The sequence below is a fragment of the Meleagris gallopavo genome, chromosome 7 (assembly GCF_905368555.1).
Source record: "Meleagris gallopavo chromosome 7, MGAL_WU_HG_1.1, whole genome shotgun sequence".
Classification (NCBI taxonomy): domain Eukaryota; kingdom Metazoa; phylum Chordata; class Aves; order Galliformes; family Phasianidae; genus Meleagris; species Meleagris gallopavo.
This window is the reverse complement of record NC_139410.1, coordinates 6379592-6400015: the sequence shown is the minus strand read 5'-3', so window position 1 is coordinate 6400015 and position 20424 is coordinate 6379592. Positions and strand designations below refer to the sequence as shown.

Genomic DNA, 20424 nt, shown 5'->3' with positions numbered 1-20424 from the left:
TTCAAATCTTATTTGTATTATTTAATCCCTGCTCTTGGAATTGAAGTAGAATACTTCTTAAGGATGTAAAGTTGTGTTAATAAACCAGCGTAAGGCCATGTTTGAAGAAGTGGTGGGTTTTGCACTTACATGACTTCAGTACATTTGTCAAAGCAAGTGTCGTTTGCTTAAACAAAATACGTCGTGGGTTTTTTACATCAGAAACTATCTACTGGTCCATGAACTGCTAGGAAAATATGCCTCTACAGAATGCAAGTCTAATCTTTTAAAAGTAACCGATAAGAAGCACTTTAGAAAATGTTACTGCATATGGGTGTGGGTTTTTTTTTTTGTTGTTGTTTTTTGTTTTTTAACAAATACAGAGATAGCAAAATATTTCCTTTGCAAGTTACTGTAAAGGGTTTCCGCTTTTCATGAAAACTACCATAACCAGTTAAAATGATGCCGTTTACACACGTAGCACAATAGCTCTGGTCTATGGAAAAAAACTCTGAATGTACTACCCCAAGGAGAACAACAGTTAGCTGAAGATGACATCTGTCCTTTCCCCTTCAGCCCTACCCCAGAAGTAATGCAGGTGAGCATTCCCTAAGTTCTGCTCGTGTGATGGAGCAGCATCTCCTGTTTGGCAGGAGCAGCCTTCTGTCAATACAGTTTGATTAAGCCAAATGCAGACTCAGAAGAGTTTGTCCTAACTTGGTTTTGGACTTGCTGGTCCAGATCCTTCCCTAGCCTCTTCCTCACAGACTGGAGGTTAGAAGATAAATTGCTGCTATTTGGAACATCAGGGGATTGCTGGTATCTTAGAGCACCTTCACAAGGTCAGTAAACCAAAACCAGTATCTGAATGTGTTTCTCTGATTTGGCTAGGTTATAACACCTTCTTCTTTGTCCCTCTGAGTGCCCTGAACTTCAGGGATGAAGTACTGAGGTGAATACTCCAGGAGGTGGAGAAGGTAGGCTTGCTGTGCCTCTGAGGAAATAAGTATGTCCTTATTGGTCAATTGGGGTAGAACATGGGAAAGGGAGGAATCTTAAAAAATTTAATTTACACTCCAGCTAGGGCTTTGGATTTTGTTTTCCTTTTCTTGAGAGGAACATTCAGGTGCAGATCCATGTTTCTCATGGAATACCTCAAAATCACTGTCGATTACTATTTACAACTTTATGTGACTTGTGTAATTTCTGGTGTACAAAGCCTCTGGGGCTAAAAAAAGATGAGTTAAGGGTTTTTCTGAATGCAAATAAACATGCTAAATGCTACATCTTGCTAACTGATGATGAAGTGTGTGATTACCATCAACCATCTTACCTGCGGTAGTGGTGAGAATTCCCCTGGCAATATTCAGGAACAACAAATTAGAGTTGGTCCAAAAGGCTGAAAATAATGTTTTGCTCATCAAGAAGTGATGTGTTTTTTTAAGCAGATTGCATCTTGCACCCCATAAGCATTAGCTTCATGACAGAAATCAGCTGTGTATTTCAACCTGGATATGCTCTTAGTAGAAATCGTTGTGTGTGATGAAGTAGCTGGATGTTGAAGCCGCGTTTTTCCCCATAACTTTCAGTATGACTTAGCTTTAGAATAAGGGAAGAGAAAGCACCGTTGGGTTTAATGCAAACTGGTTTGTGTCTTCCTGTGAAGAATGTACAGCAGGGCTTTAGATGATGATAGCAGCACCTGCCCACATTGTTTCCATTGGGCTCCAGGCAGGGCTGCCTCCAATAGCCCCAAACCTGCCTTCTCCTACAATTTCTATTTAAAACTGCTACCCTTTGGGTTTATTTTCAAATGTTAAATAATTTTAATGTTTGCAGAATGAAATGTTGCCCAAAACGTTAATTGGTTGTTGGTTTTGTTTTGTTTTTTTTTGTTTTGTTTTGTTTTTCCTTTTTATATATAAATGTCAGGAGCGTGAAAAAGGAAACTCATCAGCAGAAGTTGCCAATAAAAAACATCACTTGTCGGGTGGTTCTGGTGGTCTGTCCTCGTGCTGCTGCTGGGAAAGGCCCCGAACAGCGCTGTGTGGGAATGCAGGGGCCGTGGGGCTGAGGGCGGGCGGGCGGGCTTTCTTCTGAAGGCGGTTGTGCTTCGGGGGTGGATGCGTTCAGACCGCCACTGCATTGTTTAGAAGCCTCAACGCGTTTTTACCGCATTTTAAGGACTCTGGGAGAGCAGACCTTGCACTTCAGGCCTCGCAGCAACCAGGAGCAAAAGCAATTTTGCAACAGAGCGTTCTGGACAGCGGTAAGATACAGAGCCAGAGCTGCGGCTGCTTCAGGCAAAACGGCGGCGGCAACGCGAGGACTCCGCCTCAGCCAATCAGACGCAGCGGCCGTTGAGCGCATGGCGGGCCGTTGGCAGGCTGGCTCCGCTGTGAGGGCCGGGCCTGCAAGCGCGGTTTGCGGTCGGTCATAAGGGGAAAGCGTGCTCTTGTACGGCACGAACACCTTGAGCTTGGCTTGTTTTCTTGGAGGTGGCCGTGGCTGCCTGCAGGAGAAGTTACGTGGATCGCTTCTGAGGAGGCCCCATCTGCGCCATGGAGCTGCAGGAGGACCGTGTTAAAAGCAAACAGCAGTGCCTCGTGCACAGTTCCCTGCTCTGCCCTCGTTCGCAGGAAGGCCAGCAAAGCATCAGCAGGGGCCTTGCAGCGTTATCAGAGGAAAGCTTGCCTTACTTGAGTACGTCTTTAGATGCTGATATTGACGTGTATAACGTGAGAATGAGAACCTGCAGTGCAGAGGTGGATGAAAGCCAGAAAGAAGCTGATGTGCTGAGGAGGGCATGTGGTGGTACACACTGCAGCTGCGGGGTTTGTGATGGAGGGAGTCGCATCCATGTGGGTGAAGATTCACAGCTGGAGTACATCAGTGCGAACGAAGAAGGCTTTGATGATGGGAATAGCTCAAGCGAGCTTTCTGAGCAAAGGGAAGCTGTAGGAATGGAAGCCCTAGTGGCAGTAGATCCAGTTCATGACATTGCAGGTGGTGGAGCTGCAAAAGAACAAAATCTTGCTGACTCCACTTCTGAGCGTTGTACAGCTGTGCCAGAGCTTCCCCAGCTGCTGCAGGACTCTCTGCCTGTTAACAGTGGCGCGGCTTGTGATGGTAAAGAGGAGCAGGCAGCATCTCTCAGTGGTCTTGCTGGAAGTATGCTTGAAAGTCATGCATACAGGATTAGAGAAAGGAGTTATCCAAATCTGCTTGCACGTGACCCTGCAGAGATGGAAGATGCTTCCTTACATGATGGCACGCAGCCCAAACAGAACGACGGATGTGTTCACAGCAACTTAGTGGAGCAAGGAAGCCCTTTACTGTCACCAAGGGAAAGGGCCCTAGCAACAGCCACACAGTTCTGCAAAAGTGCAGGGGACTCTGATTTTTACGGTTGTGAGGAACCCCTCCTGTACATGTGTGGTGCCAGCTGTGCTTACTGCGCTTCAAAGGGGGATGAGAACCAGTGTCCAGTCTCTGCAGTTCTCACTAGCAAGGATCTCTGTTCTGGGGAGGAAGCTGCAGGGAAATCTTGCAGTGCAAATACCACTGCCTCCCTCAACTTGGAGTGTTGTGAAAGCTTGGTAAATGTGGTCAGTAATTCTAAAGTTAACCAGGCTGTCGATGCAAGTTCTGACTTTAGAGTTTGCTTTACAACCAGCAGAAGTACCAGTGCTCAAGTTCCTCTCTTATCCAGGGCAATTAATACAGAGATGACAGTGATGAACAAATTCAGACATGTGGGTTGGCTTGGGGAAACTTGTGCTAGTGTTGCTTGCAGTACAGACTGGCTGTCTGGAACTGGTCCTACAGAGGAAATGGAGTCACAGATTGCTGACGTACACCAAGATGGCAGTGCTGCAGCAAATGAGAGAAGTTCACAAGTCAAGGTAACTTCAAAAAGAATAATGTTGATGTGTAGAGCTTTGTTAACCTAACAGTGCTCAGAACTTGTCTATACAAATGTTAATCCGTAACTTTTTTGTAATCGTCTTTGTTTAGGAACAGTGGGAGTCCAAAACTGAGTTGTGTAGCAGCGGTTTAAAGGTAAAGGCTGACAGGTAGGTCTTGGATTGTTCTCTGTTTGGAGTTCTAGATGCCGGGTAAGATTTCTGTGTTGGAGATGGAAAGGCTGTGTTCATTGCAGGGGAGTTGGACTGGATGGCCTTTAAAGTTAAGTTCTGTACAGAGAGAGTGGTGAGGTGCTGGAGCAGCTGCCCGGAGAGGCTGTGGATGCCCCGTCCATCCCCGGAGGTGTTCATGGCCAGGTTGGATGGGGCCCTGGGTGGCCTGGTCTGGTATTAAGTGGGGAGGTTGGTGGCCCTGCATGTGGCAGGGGAGTTGGAGATTCATGATCCCTGAGGTCCCTTCCAACCCTGGCCATTCTGTGAATCTGTACAGGTCACTTCCAACTCTAAAGATTCTGATTCTGTAATCCTGCAAACAGGAGGAAGTGATTGCGTTATCTTTTTCCTTAAATCACTTCAGACGTAGCTTCTGTAAAGCTGCTCATTAAACAGTAAAACATAGTAAACCTGCAGCGTTGACTCAAATGCTTCATGATTGTATTTATTATTATTTTGAAGGCCAGCACACCTCAACGAAGAAACTGTAAAGGATTCTGTGTCTGTCTGTCAAAATCTACTGCGGAGAGCTATTGAAGCAGAATTGCAGGTTCTAAGCATTCACTATCAGATGTGCTATCGACACTGCTTGAAGATCTACAAACTGGCTTTGGAGGAAAATGCATGTTTTAGCAGGCATGTATGTTAATGTCCTTCTGAGTGAAATGGAGAACTTGGCATTAATTGCTAAATACTCGCCTTGCAGCAGACCTGCCTCTGGATGCCTTACCATGCTGCTGATGGGGAAAATTTATCTTTCCTATTATGGGATGCAATATTTTTCACACAGAGGGTGGTGAGGCACTGGAACAGGTTGCCCAAGGAGGCTGTGGATGCCCCATCCCCGCAGGCATTCAGGGCCAGGCTGGATGTGGCTCTGGGCAGCCTGGTCTGCTGGTTGGTGACCCTGCACACAGCAGGGGGTTGGAACTGGATGAGCATTGTGGTCCTTTGCAACCCAGGCCATTCTATGATTCTATGATGATTCTATTTTAACAGATACCATGGAAATACCTGTGCTAATACTGAATTAGGTTCCTCTGTCACGTCAGTTTTGGAAGAGCTAAAAAAGAATTACAGCAGTATGAGAGCAGAAATACAAATGGGCACACCTTTGAGCGCACTTCCACCACTGTCAGTTGAGATAAAGTTATTGCCAATTGTTTCTTCTTATGTCCCATGCAAGGTATTTTTTAACATTTTTTGGTTTGCTTGCTTTCAATGATTTCTTTCTTGAAAATTAAGTCCTGTTTTCTCTTTTGACAGTTATTCAGGGAGGAACTTTGCCATGGGTAAGTAGGCCTTTTTTCTGGTTTTAAAGCTCAAAATAAATGGGAGCAGAGCTTAAAAGATGTTAAACTTGGGATTCCTGTATTTCAGGATGCATCTTGTTGCTCCAGACTGCATAGCACTTTGGGTGCAGTGGTTTCATTTCAAGGAAAGCTCTACTCTGTAGTGTTCTTAGATGAGAACTGTACAGTGGTAATTAAATTAAAACTTGTGGAACTGTATTTTGTATTAAGTTCTTGGATCTTTTGCAGTTCTCTTTCAGGCATGAGAAAAGCAGGTTTTGAAGCTTCAACATTGCAAGAAAGCAGAACTCCTGTCAACATGGTAGGTAGGGGTTTGTCGTTTGATAGACTTTTGTGCTGGGAGCAGTGTCTCTTTTCATCTGTGCTCTGATACAACCATGGGCTGTAAGGCTCAAGCTGGGATTCTTTGCCAGTAACAGCAAGTGCTGCTGAGTGACCAGTTTGGGTTGTCCTTTGGAAGCAAAATAACGTAGGGGTTCTTGGTGAGATCATCAGGTTCTCTTTTTAAAATTTACCTGTTTAATTGATTAATATTCTGAAGTTAAAAAAAAAAAAAGTCTTATCAAGTGCAAGTTGTATGATATAACTGGAACGTGCTTGTAGGAGAGTGCACAGACCACGTGTTTAACTGACAGCCAGCAGCCCAGTGACTCTGCTTCTTCCAAGACGTCCCAAGAGCAGCTTAAAGAGCAGAGTGTGCAGCATGGTAAGCTCACTGCTTCTGGTGCCTGGTCTGCTCATTGTTTGAGGGGTGAGGTGGGGGGAGTGGTGTAAGATACATACCAGTAAGCATTCCAACACAGGGCACAGTAGAATATCCCTACGTATCAGCCATCTATTACACTTTGTATCCAGAAAAAGGTAGTGATAAACCTTTCCTACTTGAATCACAAGGGAGATCTGGTATGTGTCACCTCTTCATCAAGTAGCAGCAAATAATGTAAGTAGCTGGGATCCTCTTAAACACCTAGCAGTCTGATATTCATTCATCTGAGTTTGACACACTGAAATTTATTTGTCAAGGATATGTGAAAAACAAAGAGTGGAATGAATGTTGGTTTGATGCTAAGGAGGACTTCACAGGAACAGACTTTTCAGTAGTATCTGGAGAAGTGGGCAAGCACCAAGAGAAAGAAGACACGGTTGGTTTAAGAGGTGAGGTCACGTGCTTTAAGGTGATGTACCTAAATAATGGCATTGATATTGTGCACTCTTTGTTCCTTTCTGCTTCCTTCCCTGTAATGGCTTCTTGAGAATTGCTTTAGAGATGTCAGTTTGAGCTGAAAAAATGATAAGTCTGATTTCTTGTTTGTTATCAGAAGCAAAGATAACGGAGGGTGCAAATGAGTGCTCCTTTGTTCGTGTTGGTGGCTTGAGTTCTTCAGTGTCAGAGGTATGCCTGCTTCCATTTCCATAGCAGTCTCCCTGCTCGTGTGAACGTTCGTGCTATATCCCAGCGAACAAACCGTGTGTGTTTTTGTAGGGTGATCTGAGATTGCATTTCCAGAAGTACCAGATCTCTGTCCTTCTGCTCTGTGCGGATTCTGATAACCACAGGTACATTAATAAAGCTTTATTAAGTAATGTAGGTACAGATTAGTTGGCAAAAACTTGTGATTCCAGGCAACTTCTCACCTTATGAGAAGCTAAGCAGCTCAGAATTTTCTCTTGTGACACGGTTAATGTTCAAAAGATGAGAGTCATCATGTGTTCGTATTGACAGTACCAAAATACTTACTGACATTGTGTAGCAATTGAAGCTGTACTTCACTTAGTTTCCTATTTCATGTCTTAGATGCGCAGTTCTTGGCTTTAAAGACACCTCTGCAGCAAAGTTAGCAATGGAAGAAATGAACAAGACAAAAATTAAAGGAAAACCAATAAGTGTGGAACTTGTCAGTAATCCATCAGAGAACAGATCTTTGGATTCCCGAATCCTTGGGAAGAAGCTTTGGAGTGAAGCTGTCTCTGTTGCTAGCAGTGCAAGCAGTGATCAGAATGAAGCACTCCCATCAGCCTCTGGTTCTGTGGGAGCACCTGGCACCTCCCCTGCTTCTCAGAAGGTGCCTCTCCTGCCCAGGGCTTCTTCACCAGCTCCTTGCTCTGCACAGTTGCCTTCAGAAGCAAAGTGCCTCAAATCCTCTGCTGAAGACTCCGTACGTTTTCTATTTGCAGTTAATCAAAAGGTAATTAATGATTACTGCATCTCCTTTATGTGGCAGATTGGAGCCTCACAGCTTCCTTCCTCTAACGTGTTCTATTTATTGCTTACTGAGCAGTGTTAGGGTATGAAAGCACAGAGTGTATCAGTTATAAATTGGTGACATGCTGGAAAAAAGTGGTACCACCATTGTTTCCTCCCACATCAAGTTCTGATATTTCTTCTTATCCCCAAACCAGTAGCCCAGGCATTTGTATGAGATTTTTATCTTGTTTTCCTTCTCTTTTCGTTTTACTTGGCACATTTTCAATGTGAATGCCTTTTGATTTTGATACAGGAAAGATTTGGGGATACCAGAGGAAAAACTATCAGGTTTTAAATGTAATTGCACAGTAATATCATAAGTATCATTTCTTTATTCACTCAGGTTGGTCCAGGCAAAAATGGTAGTTGCTGATGAACTGTAGATATGCTATCTGAATTTCACTTCTTTTTCTGTAACACAAATACTTACTGGTAGTAAAGATGCTCCAAATGACTTGTACAGTACATAACCCATTCACTGCTTGCTGCTTTTCATGCAACTTTAGGATACTGGAGAAAATTCCCTGCCAAAAGCACCTGCTGCTCCTCTCTCCACTAATTCATTAGAAGCCTTTATGTCTCCTAATGCATTGAACTTGAGCAGTTTTGCCAAATTAATGAAGAAACTTAAAGACGTTCATCCAGAAGCTAGTAGGTGAGAGTGCTTGGATTGCAGTTCTGCCCTGATTTGTAATGAATGCCATAGCCACGATAGCTTGAGCACTAAATAATTGCACAAAAAAGCAATGTCAGCAGTTATTTCTGTTGCTCCTATAGAGACAAAATTGTGGATGCTCTGCTGGAGGTGAGGAAGAACAATAATGGTGTCCTGAGTGGTTTGACCATCAGTTCCATTATGCAAAGGGCCTCTGTAATCCTAAGGAAACCAATGCCTGCTGGTACAGGGAAAGCAGCGTCAATCAGTGAGTATTTAGCCTATAAAAACACAGATGTGAATTCATCTAGCTGTGTAGCCTAAGAGAACTTCCTAGGAACGTCTTCCTGCATAAAAGTAAGAGAATGAATCACTAAAACAAAGATTTCTAAAGATGAACTGTTGTAGAATGTCTGTAAACACAGGAGCTGTGCACTTATCAAACTGGGCATATGGGGGTTTTATTATGCAGGTTTTGTTGATGAACGTGGTGACTGACTACATGATCAATGTTCTGGGCAAAGGTGACATCTAATGGCCAGTTCCTGTGTAGCATTTCACAGAGGATTTCCAGTAGAGGCTCAATTCTGATTTAAAACCTGATGATTTTTTCTGTTGTGAGATATTTATTTCGGTGTAGAGATTCAACAGAATAAGTTTGTACATCCTCTAGTTTCTGCATATTGAAGGACTTTGTAGATGGTTCCTTTCTTCTACTGGCTTGCCTGGAAATCTTGCATTGTTTTTTCCCTTTGGCAGAGTTAGCCCAGAGTTGGACATCTCAATGTTTATACATCTGTGCATTTGTTAATTGTGGAGGAGTCTCTGCATTAGAAAAGACAAGGAGGGAAGTTAGGCCTAATGCTGAAAGCACCACCAGGAAACGCGTGGAGCCTGTTCACTTCTAAATGCTGACATGAGAACTTTGAATTACCTCTGGATGTGATCTGTTACACAAGGACCATTTTATTTTATCAGAATAACTTTTCTGTGCAGTTCTCAGGGCTAGGAAACCTCGCTCTTGTGTGCAAACTTCTGCTCTCCACAGCAAAAGCAGCACAGCCTCTAGTGGTGCTCTGGGATGCTGACATTGCTGATGCTTTGTTTCGCCTTACACGTGTTCAGGCAAAACTTAATCTGCTTTTACTTTTTTTTTTTCTTTCTGTGTAGATGATTTAATGAAGAACTGAACACTTCACGTGACAGATTTTTGCAGTCCAGCTCGTTCCAGGATTGTTCTGTATTTCTTGCTTGTTTGATTTCAGTAGAGCTTCGTGAAAACTCACTTAGCATTGCTGTATGGTTTGCAGTTTTGTATGACAGTACTTTGCCTGAAGGTCTTTTGAGAGTGGCTTTGTGTACAGGCAGATGTTAAGTAATTCTTCCCAGTTTTGTCATGCAGTGCATTTCTCCGAGGTTGAAGGCTCCCATTTCAGCACAACGAGACTTCTCTGATAGCAGCAGCACTTCTCTCTGCTGAAGCACACAACCCCTGGCTCGTGGTGCTGCTCCGTGTCAGGCACAGCGATAGCTGCAATGCTATCAAGACAACGATTCCAAATATTGTGCAGAAATGTCAAGTATCCTTTTCATACAAGGCAGGGGAGGGACAGGCAGCAAGGCCCAGCTTGGAGAACACGCAGTGCCGGTTACATAAACCCAGTGCTGCAGTGGCTGCTCGGAGCAGAGCCGTGCCCTGGAGAGCTAAGCCTGTACGGCTTCCCTTTGTACGCTATAGCACAGTACAGGGGAATGCCTCTCCCAGCCATGCTCTCCCTGAGGTCTGCTTTGGGTTGATGCGGGAGCACCCAGCCTTTTGTTTGCGTGTGGAGCTGCTCCCAGGGTTTTCCATCCTCTCCTGACAGCTTAGGCGTGTGCCTGCCGTGGGAAGCCAGCACCGACAGCCTCTGACAGGCGAGTGCTGTGGTACCACACATACATCACACCTCCGTCCCTTGGCTGGACTTTGCCTTAGCTCCTGGCTGCCCGTGCCGCTGAAAGCAGCCTTACCGTGAATAAAGGTTGAGATGCCTTCTTCACAGAGTTGTGCCGCTCTTTTGCTGTTTCCAAATCTCACCCATTTTGTCTCCCCTCAACAGAACCGTGGTGGCAAACACTTCCCAAGGCCCGGCGCTGCGCTGCCAGGCGCTGCTGCTGGTTCGTCCTGAAGCTGCAGGTCAGGCCACCGCTTTGCTTTCCCCCCCGCGTGCACCCAGCTGAGCGCAGCGGCGGGCTTTGCCCTAGCGCACTGCTAACGGCACACGCTGCCTTCTGCGCTCCCTAGTTGTGCAATTAGATGGGCGCGATGCTTTCCAGAGGGCGGTGTGCTGCTGCGAGGAGCTAGAGGGATGTCTGTAACAGAGCGATTCCCGAGGAGCCGCGGCTGGGCTGCAGGTGGAGCTGTGCGAACTCGCTTGATTTCTGCTAACGCGAAACAAGCACACGAAGGACGGGTACGATCGCGCCGCAGCTCCCGGCGAGGCGGCAGCCGGGCCCCTCGCTGCTGGCCATGGCCCTGCTGCCGCGCCGCTTCCTCTGCTTCGTGCTGGGTGAGTGCCGCGGGCTGCGCCGGCAGCCAGGGGGGTGCCGGGGCTCCGGGAGAGGCTCCTGAACGCGGGCTGTGTGGGCTCTGCCCGCGCTTTGCCGGCCGCGGGGGGAACGGGAAGGAGCGTTCGTTCCCAAGTGCTGAGAAACGATCGAAGTTGGGCTCTGCGTGTGCTGGCGGTGGTGATGCCCAACACGGTCCTTGTGAGATGCACTGAAGAGCGTTCATGCCAGAAGACATCCTCTCCTTTTGCTTCTAATACAGAAATTAACGACGGGGAAACTGCTCTAGGAGGGGTTTTGCCATTTTCCCATTTCTGAACCGGGCATGAGGAGGGGACGCAGCCAGAAGTGCTCCTCCTGGCCACCCTTCTGCACTGGGGATGGATTTGCAGGTGGGAGACTGCCATTCACTTTGGGAACTCCTGCACCACCCAGCTGCTTTCACAAGGCGTGAGGTCTCCTCGATGTTGGTACGGTTTAGTGTGCAACAGGTAGAGGATTGCCTTATAACCTGAGTATAGCCAGTAAAAACCTTAGGATTGTGCTTTGGTACTTTTGTATAAGAAGTGTGTTTAAGATTGCTTAGAAAACAAACTGCACAGTGCCGTGCAGCTGCTCTTGCATGAAACTAAAGTGCTCTTTGAAGAAACATAGTTTTGTTTTTCCTCCATTTGCACTCCAGTGCAGGTTTTGTCCTGGTTAACCCCGCTGAATGATGCATGGAGCTGTGCTGTAACGGGCTCATCCCGGCGCTGTCATTAACTGTAAGCTTTCCTGCTTCGGCCACAGGGCCTCTGCTCATTCTTTTGGTGCACCTTCCACCACGTGGTGTGGGCTCAGGGACTTTGGAAATAAGAGGCTGGGAGCTGGTGGTACTCCAGGCTGCTCTTTTCCACTTCCAGTGCTCGCAGCAGGACGTCTGCCTCTGTGTAAGCCACTTAGCTGTGATAGATGGCAGCTAATCCTGGCGCTGAGTTGGGGATGCATTTCTTTCGCTGTGTCCTTTTGCAGTTTTGTTTTTTTTTTTAAGAGTATGTTCTGCTCTAGTTGGAAAAAAAAAAGATTAAAAGAAAACCCTGTTTGTTCCTTGCTGCTCTGTGGCCATGGAGAGATGTGGCCACACTGGAGGTGACCACTGAGACAGTGGAGTGGTGAATGTTGAGGTTGCTGATGCTTCTGATGAAGCAGGTGTGGGTTTTCTTTTTTAGAAAGAAAAGATAAAACAAGCTGTGCTAATAGAAGTGCTGGCAGCTTGCTGTATGAGTGCAGAGGCAAACACAAGATCAGCTCTCACAGAGTGCAGGGGCTTTGCTGAGCTCCGGCTGCCGTGCCAGTGCAGCTCCTCATGCTGAGCTGTGGTCTCATGGTGCAGCGCAATGCAGAAGTGCTCAGGGAGGCCAGCTGGTTCTGTTTTGGTGTTACGAAAGGAATACAGACCGCTTCAGATGCCTGAATGGCATCCAAAATAAAACTGGGGGAGCCAGCTCAAGGCTGAGACCGCTTTGTTGCATCTCTGTTGAGTTGGTCACGTCTGCGTCAAGTCAGCCCAGCCACTTCTGCTGGCTGGGAGCACCTTCCCTTCCTCTTCACCATCTTCCTGCCAGCCTCACCTGCTGAGCTTTCCTCTTAGCAAAAAAATGCTTTTTTGGTGCTCTAAGCAGCTGGCTGCAGCCAGGGCATCGACTAAAATAACCCCAGCCCTGCTTGCCACACTGAAGTGCCAGCTGTATGCCAAGGTACCTGCTGCCATTAAAGGTGAAACAGCTGTGTCAGCTTGGGGCTGCTTGTTGTTGGCAGGAGCAGACCCTCCGGTGGGTTGTGCATGATTTCCACATTTGTGGAGTTCCCTGTGGGCCGGGTTGCACATGGAACTTGGTTATTGCTGGTGCTGATGGATGAAGTGGGATCAAGGGCTCAGAAAAAAAAAAAAAAAGGGGCTCAAGGCTGTCAGAAAACTACATTATTTCTGTTAAACCCAAGCAGATTTGCAGGGTTACCACAACATTTGGCTGCATTAGGTCCTGGAACAGAGGGGACTTGAAGCTTCCTATTCATGAGGAGAGATGTTGGCTTCCATATGCAAAAAGGCAACAGTCAGCCTGGGCTCTAACCTGCTTCGTGCTCTGCTGGGTCACCGTACCATCAGTGCTGGCATTGCCACGTCTTTTTAGGTAAGGCTTGGTGGGAAGCCATCTGTGCTTTGTGTGGGTGAGCAGGAGAGAAGTGCATTATTCAGCTGGAAGGGAAAAATAGCCTGCATCAAAAAACCCGTCTTAAAAAGTGAAATAAATTGTTCTCTAGCTGGGAAAATGCATGTTGAAAGTATTTAGGCGAACTGTAATTCTTTGCAGCCTGGGATGAATGCATCAGCAAGACACTGGAGCTGTTTATTTTCCTTTGCTCTAATGGATTTTTATATTTATTTATTTTGTTCTTTGTGGGCTGTGTGCTCAGCTGAGTGAGTAACGTGTGTCCGGGAGCCATTTTTTTAGATCTCGAAGGTAGTTCAATAAAGCAGCCTCTAGTTGTGCACAGCAGAATGCACCCAGCTTAACGCAGACAAATGCTTTGGGAAGCCAAACAACGTGATCAAAGCACTGCTGTCCCCAAAGCGACCTCCAGCATCTGTGCCTGTGGTGCTGACCCTCCTCCTGACACACGCACACAGGCACAGGTTGCCTCAGCATCCTTCTGCTGGATCCACGTGGCATCACCCAGCTGCACCTTAGTGGCTCCTGTGTTTTTGGCATCCTTTTCTCCTCTTCCATTGTAGAAATAACCCCAAAGCCCAGCAGGGTGAGCATGCAGGTCCCTCTGTCCTCTTCCTTGCAACCCCACGGTCTTTGGGAGAATTGGGTAACAAAAACCCATGCTTTTCTCCAATAATTTAACCAGGGCAGATAATTTTTAAAAAGCCCACGCTATTCATTAAGGATGTAATTATAGCTAACTGCTCATGCCAGGTTTTGGTGTGTAGTCAGCCAGCAGTTGGTGTGCAGCGTGCCTGGCTTCTGATTCATAGCCCTGTCCCTCCCCTCTTCATCTGGTCTTTATTTTATCTATGTGCTAAATCAGTTTTGTTTTGTTTTGAAAAAGAGCATTTGCTGCTCTGTCCTGCATGGAGTTAAGTCCAGGGACATCCAAGAGAAGTCCCCTTCCAAGAAATGTGCTTGACAGCCACCAGCACCTGACAAGAACATCGTGTTTCTCCTACTGCTCCACATGGGGAACTGAGGTCAGGGGAGGAACTGGAGCAGCCCGGGAATGCCTGCTGCCATTTATTTATTAGCTAACAGCATCTAGCAGTGCTGCTATCAGGCAAAAAGTCAGTCCTGTTTTAATTTTAATCCAATACTCTGGATTGGATTAAATCCTACCTCAGCTGCTTTGTGCAAACCTGAATCATCCCTTGGCTGTAGGTACAGGAAACCACTGTAACAGATGCTCCATGAGATACTGACCGTGGAGTTCTGCCACCAGAGGTGCCTGAGTGTGACAGAGCTTCAGCTCAGGGTATCTTCTGAGGAGGGGGAAGGCTGTCTGCAGGCCCTTACTGATACCACAAAGGAAAAGAAAGCCCTCAGGAATGTCTCTGCACTAAGTTTTGGTGCCACCACAAGTTTGTGCTGTGGGTGGTTTGGGCGTGCCAGGAAGACCACAGTCCATCTGCTTGCATGTGGGCATGGCTGGAAGCTGTGGGCTTAGCTGCAGTGCTGGGAGCACTCACTGGTGCTGCCAAGTTTGAGCCACAAAGCTCATTCTCAATGCAACAGAGCAAACATGCAGACAAGAAGGGAAAAGCAGAGCGATTTCAAACCTGGGCTTGTTCAGAAAGCAAATGATTTCACGTAGGGCTTTGTAGCGATCAGGAGAAAATACTGGGGTTTTAGCCCTTGAAGCCCAGAGCTTTGCTGGCTTGTAGATACGTGTGCTTGTTCACTGCTAGCCCTGCTGCGATTGTCACTTAGCAGTGGTCTGCAGCGTTTGGGGGTTTAATTAGACCTCTGAGCTTTTAGCTGAATATCCAGCTGTTTTCTGCTCCCTGCTGTGCAGCCCTGAGGGCTCTCCACCAGAAACACCTGCCGGTCCAGCTGGAGCTGGGATGATTGCTAACGCATCCATGGGCAACGTGCTCCATGTGTTTCTTCCTTTACATCCAGCACCGTCCAGAGGTGTCACAGGCACAGGGGCATTCATTTAATGGCATTTCCTTAATAGCAGAGCAAACCAAGGGACCCGAACTGCTCCTCGTACGCCTTGCCACTTCTTTCCCAGCTGCTCACAGCCATGCTCAGCACATCCGTGCCTTTGAGTTGCTTTGATTGGCAAGTACTTAAAGCTCCCTGGGGTCGTATTTTCACTTGGTTTGAATTCTTTGTGCCTTTAACTTTTATTTTCTCATTCTGGAGTTCATTTTTGTGCTGAATACGAGATGGCTGTTGCTTGCAGCTGCTCAGGTATGGCTTGTGGTTGCTTCTCGTCTTTCCACCCAAGGTGGAGCTGCCAATTAGGGTGTTTTCCTCTAGGAAATGGCAATGGTGTCTGTTATTCAGGAGCAGATGTCAGGAAATGCTGGGGCTTCGCTAATAATAGTTGTTGTGCTGGTACAAGTGGATGACCTGTCTCCAGTCTCATCTGGAGCTAATTGGCTCCGGGCAGCCAGGCTGAGCTCAGTTAAATTCTGCTTCTCCTCATGTTGTATCGCTCTTGAATTTCTCAGAGCGGCTTTCTCTTCCCCAGTTGCTCTCTCTGCTTTGCGTGCCTTGCTTGCTTCTGCATGGCTCCGCTTCCTGCTTTGCTCCCAGTTCCCCTTGGCACCTCTCCTGCCTGCTTTTCAGTCCGTTCTCCAAGCCCTGCTTTCTCCCTTTGCACCCTGTGCTCAGCATCGTTCCCCTGGATGACTGGCCATCGCAGCCCGTTGCTCCAAGGCCAACATATCTCCAGCTAAACCATGTGCAAATTATTTCTTTTGTTAAGAAATGAAATAAAGAATACCCCCTTCCCCTCCAGCTTTTGCACTGAGCTATTCACATGTAGCAAAAAATAGAGTCGGAATGCGATGCTTGCCTGCAATGTGCTCCAGTAGCTGCAAAGGCACCGGCAGGCACTTTGGGACCAAGAGCAAGGTATTATTTATAGCCAGCTGCAGTAAATCATTCCTACTAAGGTTTTTCTTTCAGCCTGATCCCTGTGTAACATTACTGCTGCTTTCCATAGAAAAAATTGCACAAATTCATCCAATAACAGCTCGTCTGGGAGCCCAGTTGCGCTGCTCACAGTCACTCCCTGCAGCCCTTTCTCCAGTGCAGTCTTCATGCCCCAGATTCCACTGGTGGAGCCCACAAGAAGCATCTTGCTCCTCTGATCCCAAACCCTCCTATGGCAGAGCTCAGACCAATGGTGACAAAATTTTGGTGCTGGTGCACACGATCCATGCAGAGATGGGTATTTGTTTGGAGGCACAGCGCCTTGCAGGTAATGTGTAAGGTGTTCTTCACATACGACCTGTCTGTGCTGCTGGTTTTTAACAAGAACACTGAATTTGAAGTCTATGCGATCAGCAGAGGATAAGGCTGTGTCCTTTCTTATTCATGCCTTACCTGGGAGGACATGCTGTGAATAATTGATTCAGGCATCAGGCGCTTGGACAAGTAACTGAAGATGATGGGGAAAGGAACTGATGATGACTGAGGAGAGGGGAAAATAACAAAAAGCATGGCATGTTTTTAAGGGGTTGTCTAAGAGCAGGGCTGCCTTTACTTCCTGCAGTGCTCTGGCAGATGGGTTTAGCTCCAAGCACCAGCTCAGGGCAGGGCTCAGTTATGGGTGCCGTTCCCTGCCTGGTAAGTACAGGGAGGTGGTGACCCACGACCTGACCCCTTGGCCTGTCTTTCAGCCCATCACTTCATCGCAGCGACGGCGTGCCATGAGGCAGAGTACGGCAGGCAGATCCACGAGCGCTGCCTCCGACCCTTCAAGCTCAGCATGGAGGGCATTGGGCAGCAGCTGTGGTGCGACTGGGATGAGACCATGGGGTAAGTGTGGGTCTTCCTCTCCAGAGCAACTCATGAGCCCAAAAGAGAGCAGGGTCAGGGCTGGCAAGCCTAGGGGGCACCGTGGGTGGTACTACATAAGGGACCTCCTGCACCCATATTTGATTTGGGGATGGATTGAGTTCAGCAATGGGTTTTTTTGCACAACGGACCAAATGTGCCATTTCACTCTGCTTTTTTGTTGTGCTGTGCTGTGACAGAGCCCTGGCACAGGTACCCAGAGGCTGTGGGACCTCCTCCTTGGACCCACCCTCCAGACCCACCTTGATGTGGTACTCAGCACCCTGCTCTGGGTATCTCTGCGGGAGCAGAGACTGGGCCAGAGGGACTCAGAGATCCCACACTCCCTTAGTGTGAGACACCCTCTGTATTTAAAGTCTCAGGCTGTCCTGCAGCCTTGCCCTTCGCATCCAGAAGTCGCATGTTGATTTTTCCTGGCATCTTGGAGGAGAGGTTGGCGTGCTGTTTGTAGGGCACGGCAGCCTTCTGCTGGGCCTCCTGCTCGTAATCAGTGTCAGGGAATTAGCAGCGATCCGTGGCAGATGAGAAGCGGTGTCCTGGGCTGCTCTCGCCAGAGCTCACTTTGCATGCTGTGCTCTCATCCAACATTGTGGCATGGTCTTTCTCTTGAAAGACAGAAGAGTTTACAAAAGCAAGCTCCTGCAACACAGCTGGGGATTGAAGGCAGCTGGAAATGGAGAGCAGCTGGAAAGGGAGAGCAGGTGCTGCCACGTGCCATGAGCGTGTTGCACAAACATACCATTTTCTGGTTAATTTCCTGCCCGTTCCTCCTATTCTGTGCCAAATTGGTATCTTCCTCTCTGTGCGTATATGTGTATATAAACACATATGTAGCCTACAAAAATGACAGCTTGAGCTTTCCTTCTTCTTTATCAACGATAAATTGGAGGAAAGAAAGAGGGGGAAGATTGCGTGGAAGATGTTCTGCTTCTGGGAAACCTCATCTGCTCTAAAATCTGACTCTCCTTCCTGAAAGAGGGGATGAAGTTGGGAGGCTAATGCAAGACCAGCATTAGCCCTTATTCCATTCTTTTCTGTAGCACAGTCTGCACTGGACATCTCTTGTTTTCATGATGTCTGAGGCTGCTGCCACTGAGCAAGGGGCACCTCAGGAAGGGCACCCCCTGGTTCGGTGCCACCTGTGAGCCGAGTGAGGTCCAATCCATCTCCAGATCTTCGGTGAGGCTACAGCACAGGAAGCAGAGTTGTATTAGGGAGCTGCTTCTTTATCTCTGACATCCTGATTTTCTTCTGAATAGCTTCTACTAAACTTGTTATCCTTGAGGCACTTGGAGGAAATGTTGATAAACTCACAGTGTTTAATTTGATTGCACGAGTTCATTGGCTCCGTGGGAACATGAGCCTCAGGTTATTTAGATGACGTTCTAGGCCTAGAGCCTCATCATTTGTTCTCCATATTTTCCCCCAAGCCATGGAATTTTGATTCTTGAAACCCTTCTGGAACAGAGTGTCCAACCATCAATCGGCTGCGGCCCACCACCAACCCACATCCACACGTCTCTTAAACACCTCCAGCAGTGTTGGCTGCAGCGCTGCCCTGCACAGCCCTACAGCCTGAGCATCCTCCATGAAGAAACGTAGCTGGGGAAGCTGTGTGAGCTGCCACGTACTTTGGGAAGGCAGATTTGAATAACAAATTACACGCACGCTGTGTGGTGGGAACGGAGGAGGATGAACCACCCCACTGCCAGCATGGCATTGCAGCTGCAGCCATCACTCAGCTCTGGATGCTGAGGGGCCGCCAGGCTGTCACCCTGCTAAGAATACACCCCAGGCATTTCTATTTATCGCCAGCTTCCCAAGTGTCTGTGGGATGTGCTGTCTTGAACAGCGACCTTGCAGGGGAAGACATCGTTTTCTTTCCCTTTCCTTTAGAAAGTAAAAGTGAGTGTTTTGCCTTCTTTCATTTTCCTCCCCCTTCCTTTACAAAGTGGGCTCACTAGGAGAAACCTGGGTACCCAGTCTCAAGTATCTATGTGCACATAAAGACACCTCTACAACAGGAAGTATGATCTCTATGATAGAAAGTATTTCTATTATGGAATATTATATCCTATCTTGGTTATTATATTTTACCTTCGTTACACGCACAGTAATACTCTTAACATCGCAAACCTTTCTGTTGGTATCCAGGGCTGGGTGGATCCATTTTAATGGGGTCTGTGGGAAGCACTTGGCCATGGGAGGCTGGTGAGGACCCAGATGCCCCCACTGTTGCCACCCCGGTGCCCTGTCTGTCTTGCAGCACCTACGGGGAGCTGACGAACTGCACGGTTGCGGTGGCTGAGAACCTCACTTGCTACTGGCCCAACCGCTTGGTGGATGAGTTCTTCGTCGCCGTCCACAGTCACTACTTCAGGAACTGCTCCCCATCCGGCCGGGCGCTGCGTGATCCCCCCAATGGCATCCTCTGCCCCTTCATCCTGGTGCCCATCCTCGTCACCCTGCTGATGACTGCGCTGGTGGTGTGGAGGAGCAAACGCAGCGAGGGCATCGTTTAGGGATGGTTTTTAGGGGAGAACCTGGCCAAGGAGCATCCTGGGGTGCCGAGCCCCATTGGTGCTGCTGCATCATCCCCTGCTGGACCCTTTCCAGGTGGTGGCTTCCAATTAAATCCATCGTTAACAACCTGGGGATGCTGGTGGCAGTGAGGATGCTGCTCGCTGGGTAATGGGAGAGTGCTGCAGCTCTGCTCAGACCTTCCCTGCTTCCCTCCCGGCAGCCTACAACATCCATCGGGGGGAAAAAAGGAAAAAATGGAAAAATCGGGGAAAAAAAAAACCAAGGCAGGGGTCGGTGTCCTGCCCGTGGTGCCAGCACAGCACTGGGACGTGCTTTAACCACAAGGACAGCGGGTCAGGGCACGGCCTGGGTGATAAAACCTTCACTTTTTATCCTTTTTTTGTTGTTTTACCCTTTGTATCAGCAGGAAAAGCACTTTCTCCCCCTGCCCACCTGCAGACAGGCTCCGACTACAGGTGGAGAGATGGGTGATGGTCACTGCTTCATACTAGCAGATGATACCAGTAGTGGCACTGATGGCCTTGGAGGTGCCCGAGGGCCAGTGAACAATGGGAATTAGGTGCTTTTCCTAATTAAATAAATACATGCAGAAGTAAAGCAGGTGGCAGTCTTTGGTGCATCTCCTCCACGAAGCCAGGCTCCGGGTGGGTTGAGGGTCCCCAAAACCCCACCCTGCTGCCCCGCTGGGTGTCCCTGTGGGTCTCCTTTGGGGGCCCAGGTAGGACTTCACCTCCAAACCCACCTCCAAACCAAGCCCAGGGGAGGGAAGCATGGGGGGGATCTTCAGGTGAGATGTGGAAGCTGAGGGGGGAAACAGAGCTGGGGGATTACACTCAGCCTATGGAATGAGGATTTCGGTGGGAAGGTTGCTGGAATGGGGCTCGTGCCAACTGTGGGCCAAGAGCAGCCCCAAAGCACCCCTGCAGGC

General features: G+C 47.9%; 2 protein-coding genes across 3 annotated transcripts; both read left to right on the top strand.

Moving 5' to 3' along the window:
- The first annotated feature begins 2077 nt into the window (after window positions 1-2077).
- On the top strand, window positions 2078-10370 carry RBM44 (RNA binding motif protein 44). Of its 2 annotated transcripts, XM_019616880.2 has the most exons (14): window positions 2079-3884; window positions 3997-4055; window positions 4581-4754; window positions 5118-5304; window positions 5385-5410; window positions 5660-5732; window positions 6035-6137; window positions 6455-6586; window positions 6751-6824; window positions 6915-6988; window positions 7227-7617; window positions 8183-8331; window positions 8454-8599; window positions 9502-10370. In XM_019616880.2, exons 1-14 carry the CDS (start codon window positions 2541-2543, stop codon window positions 9519-9521), a joined length of 2952 nt encoding a protein of 983 aa, XP_019472425.2. In that variant the 5' UTR covers window positions 2079-2540; the 3' UTR covers window positions 9522-10370. The 2 variants fall into 2 exon arrangements, with proteins under 2 accessions (XP_085084538.1, XP_019472425.2); XM_085228412.1 differs by lacking the exon at window positions 9502-10370 and having other exon boundaries at window positions 2078-3884; window positions 8454-9495.
- Window positions 9536-20093, top strand: RAMP1 (receptor activity modifying protein 1). The gene is made up of 4 exons (XM_085228416.1): window positions 9536-10507; window positions 10616-10880; window positions 16775-16913; window positions 19219-20093. Exons 2-4 carry the CDS (start codon window positions 10841-10843, stop codon window positions 19472-19474), a joined length of 435 nt encoding a protein of 144 aa, XP_085084542.1. The 5' UTR covers window positions 9536-10507; window positions 10616-10840; the 3' UTR covers window positions 19475-20093.
- Window positions 20094-20424: the final 331 nt, after the last annotated feature.

Coding starts and splice junctions, on each gene's coding strand:
- RBM44 (XM_085228412.1), top strand. CDS start 2,541: ATGGAGCTGCAGGAGGACCGTGTTAAAAGCAAACAGCAGTGCCTCGTG. Junction 3,885..3,996: donor AGAGAAGTTCACAAGTCAAG/GTAACTTCAAAA, acceptor GTCTTTGTTTAG/GAACAGTGGGAGTCCAAAAC. Junction 5,411..5,659: donor AGGGAGGAACTTTGCCATGG/GTAAGTAGGCCT, acceptor GATCTTTTGCAG/TTCTCTTTCAGGCATGAGAA.
- RAMP1 (XM_085228416.1), top strand. CDS start 10,841: ATGGCCCTGCTGCCGCGCCGCTTCCTCTGCTTCGTGCTGG. Junction 10,881..16,774: donor CTTCCTCTGCTTCGTGCTGG/GTGAGTGCCGCG, acceptor CCTGTCTTTCAG/CCCATCACTTCATCGCAGCG. Junction 16,914..19,218: donor GACTGGGATGAGACCATGGG/GTAAGTGTGGGT, acceptor TCTGTCTTGCAG/CACCTACGGGGAGCTGACGA.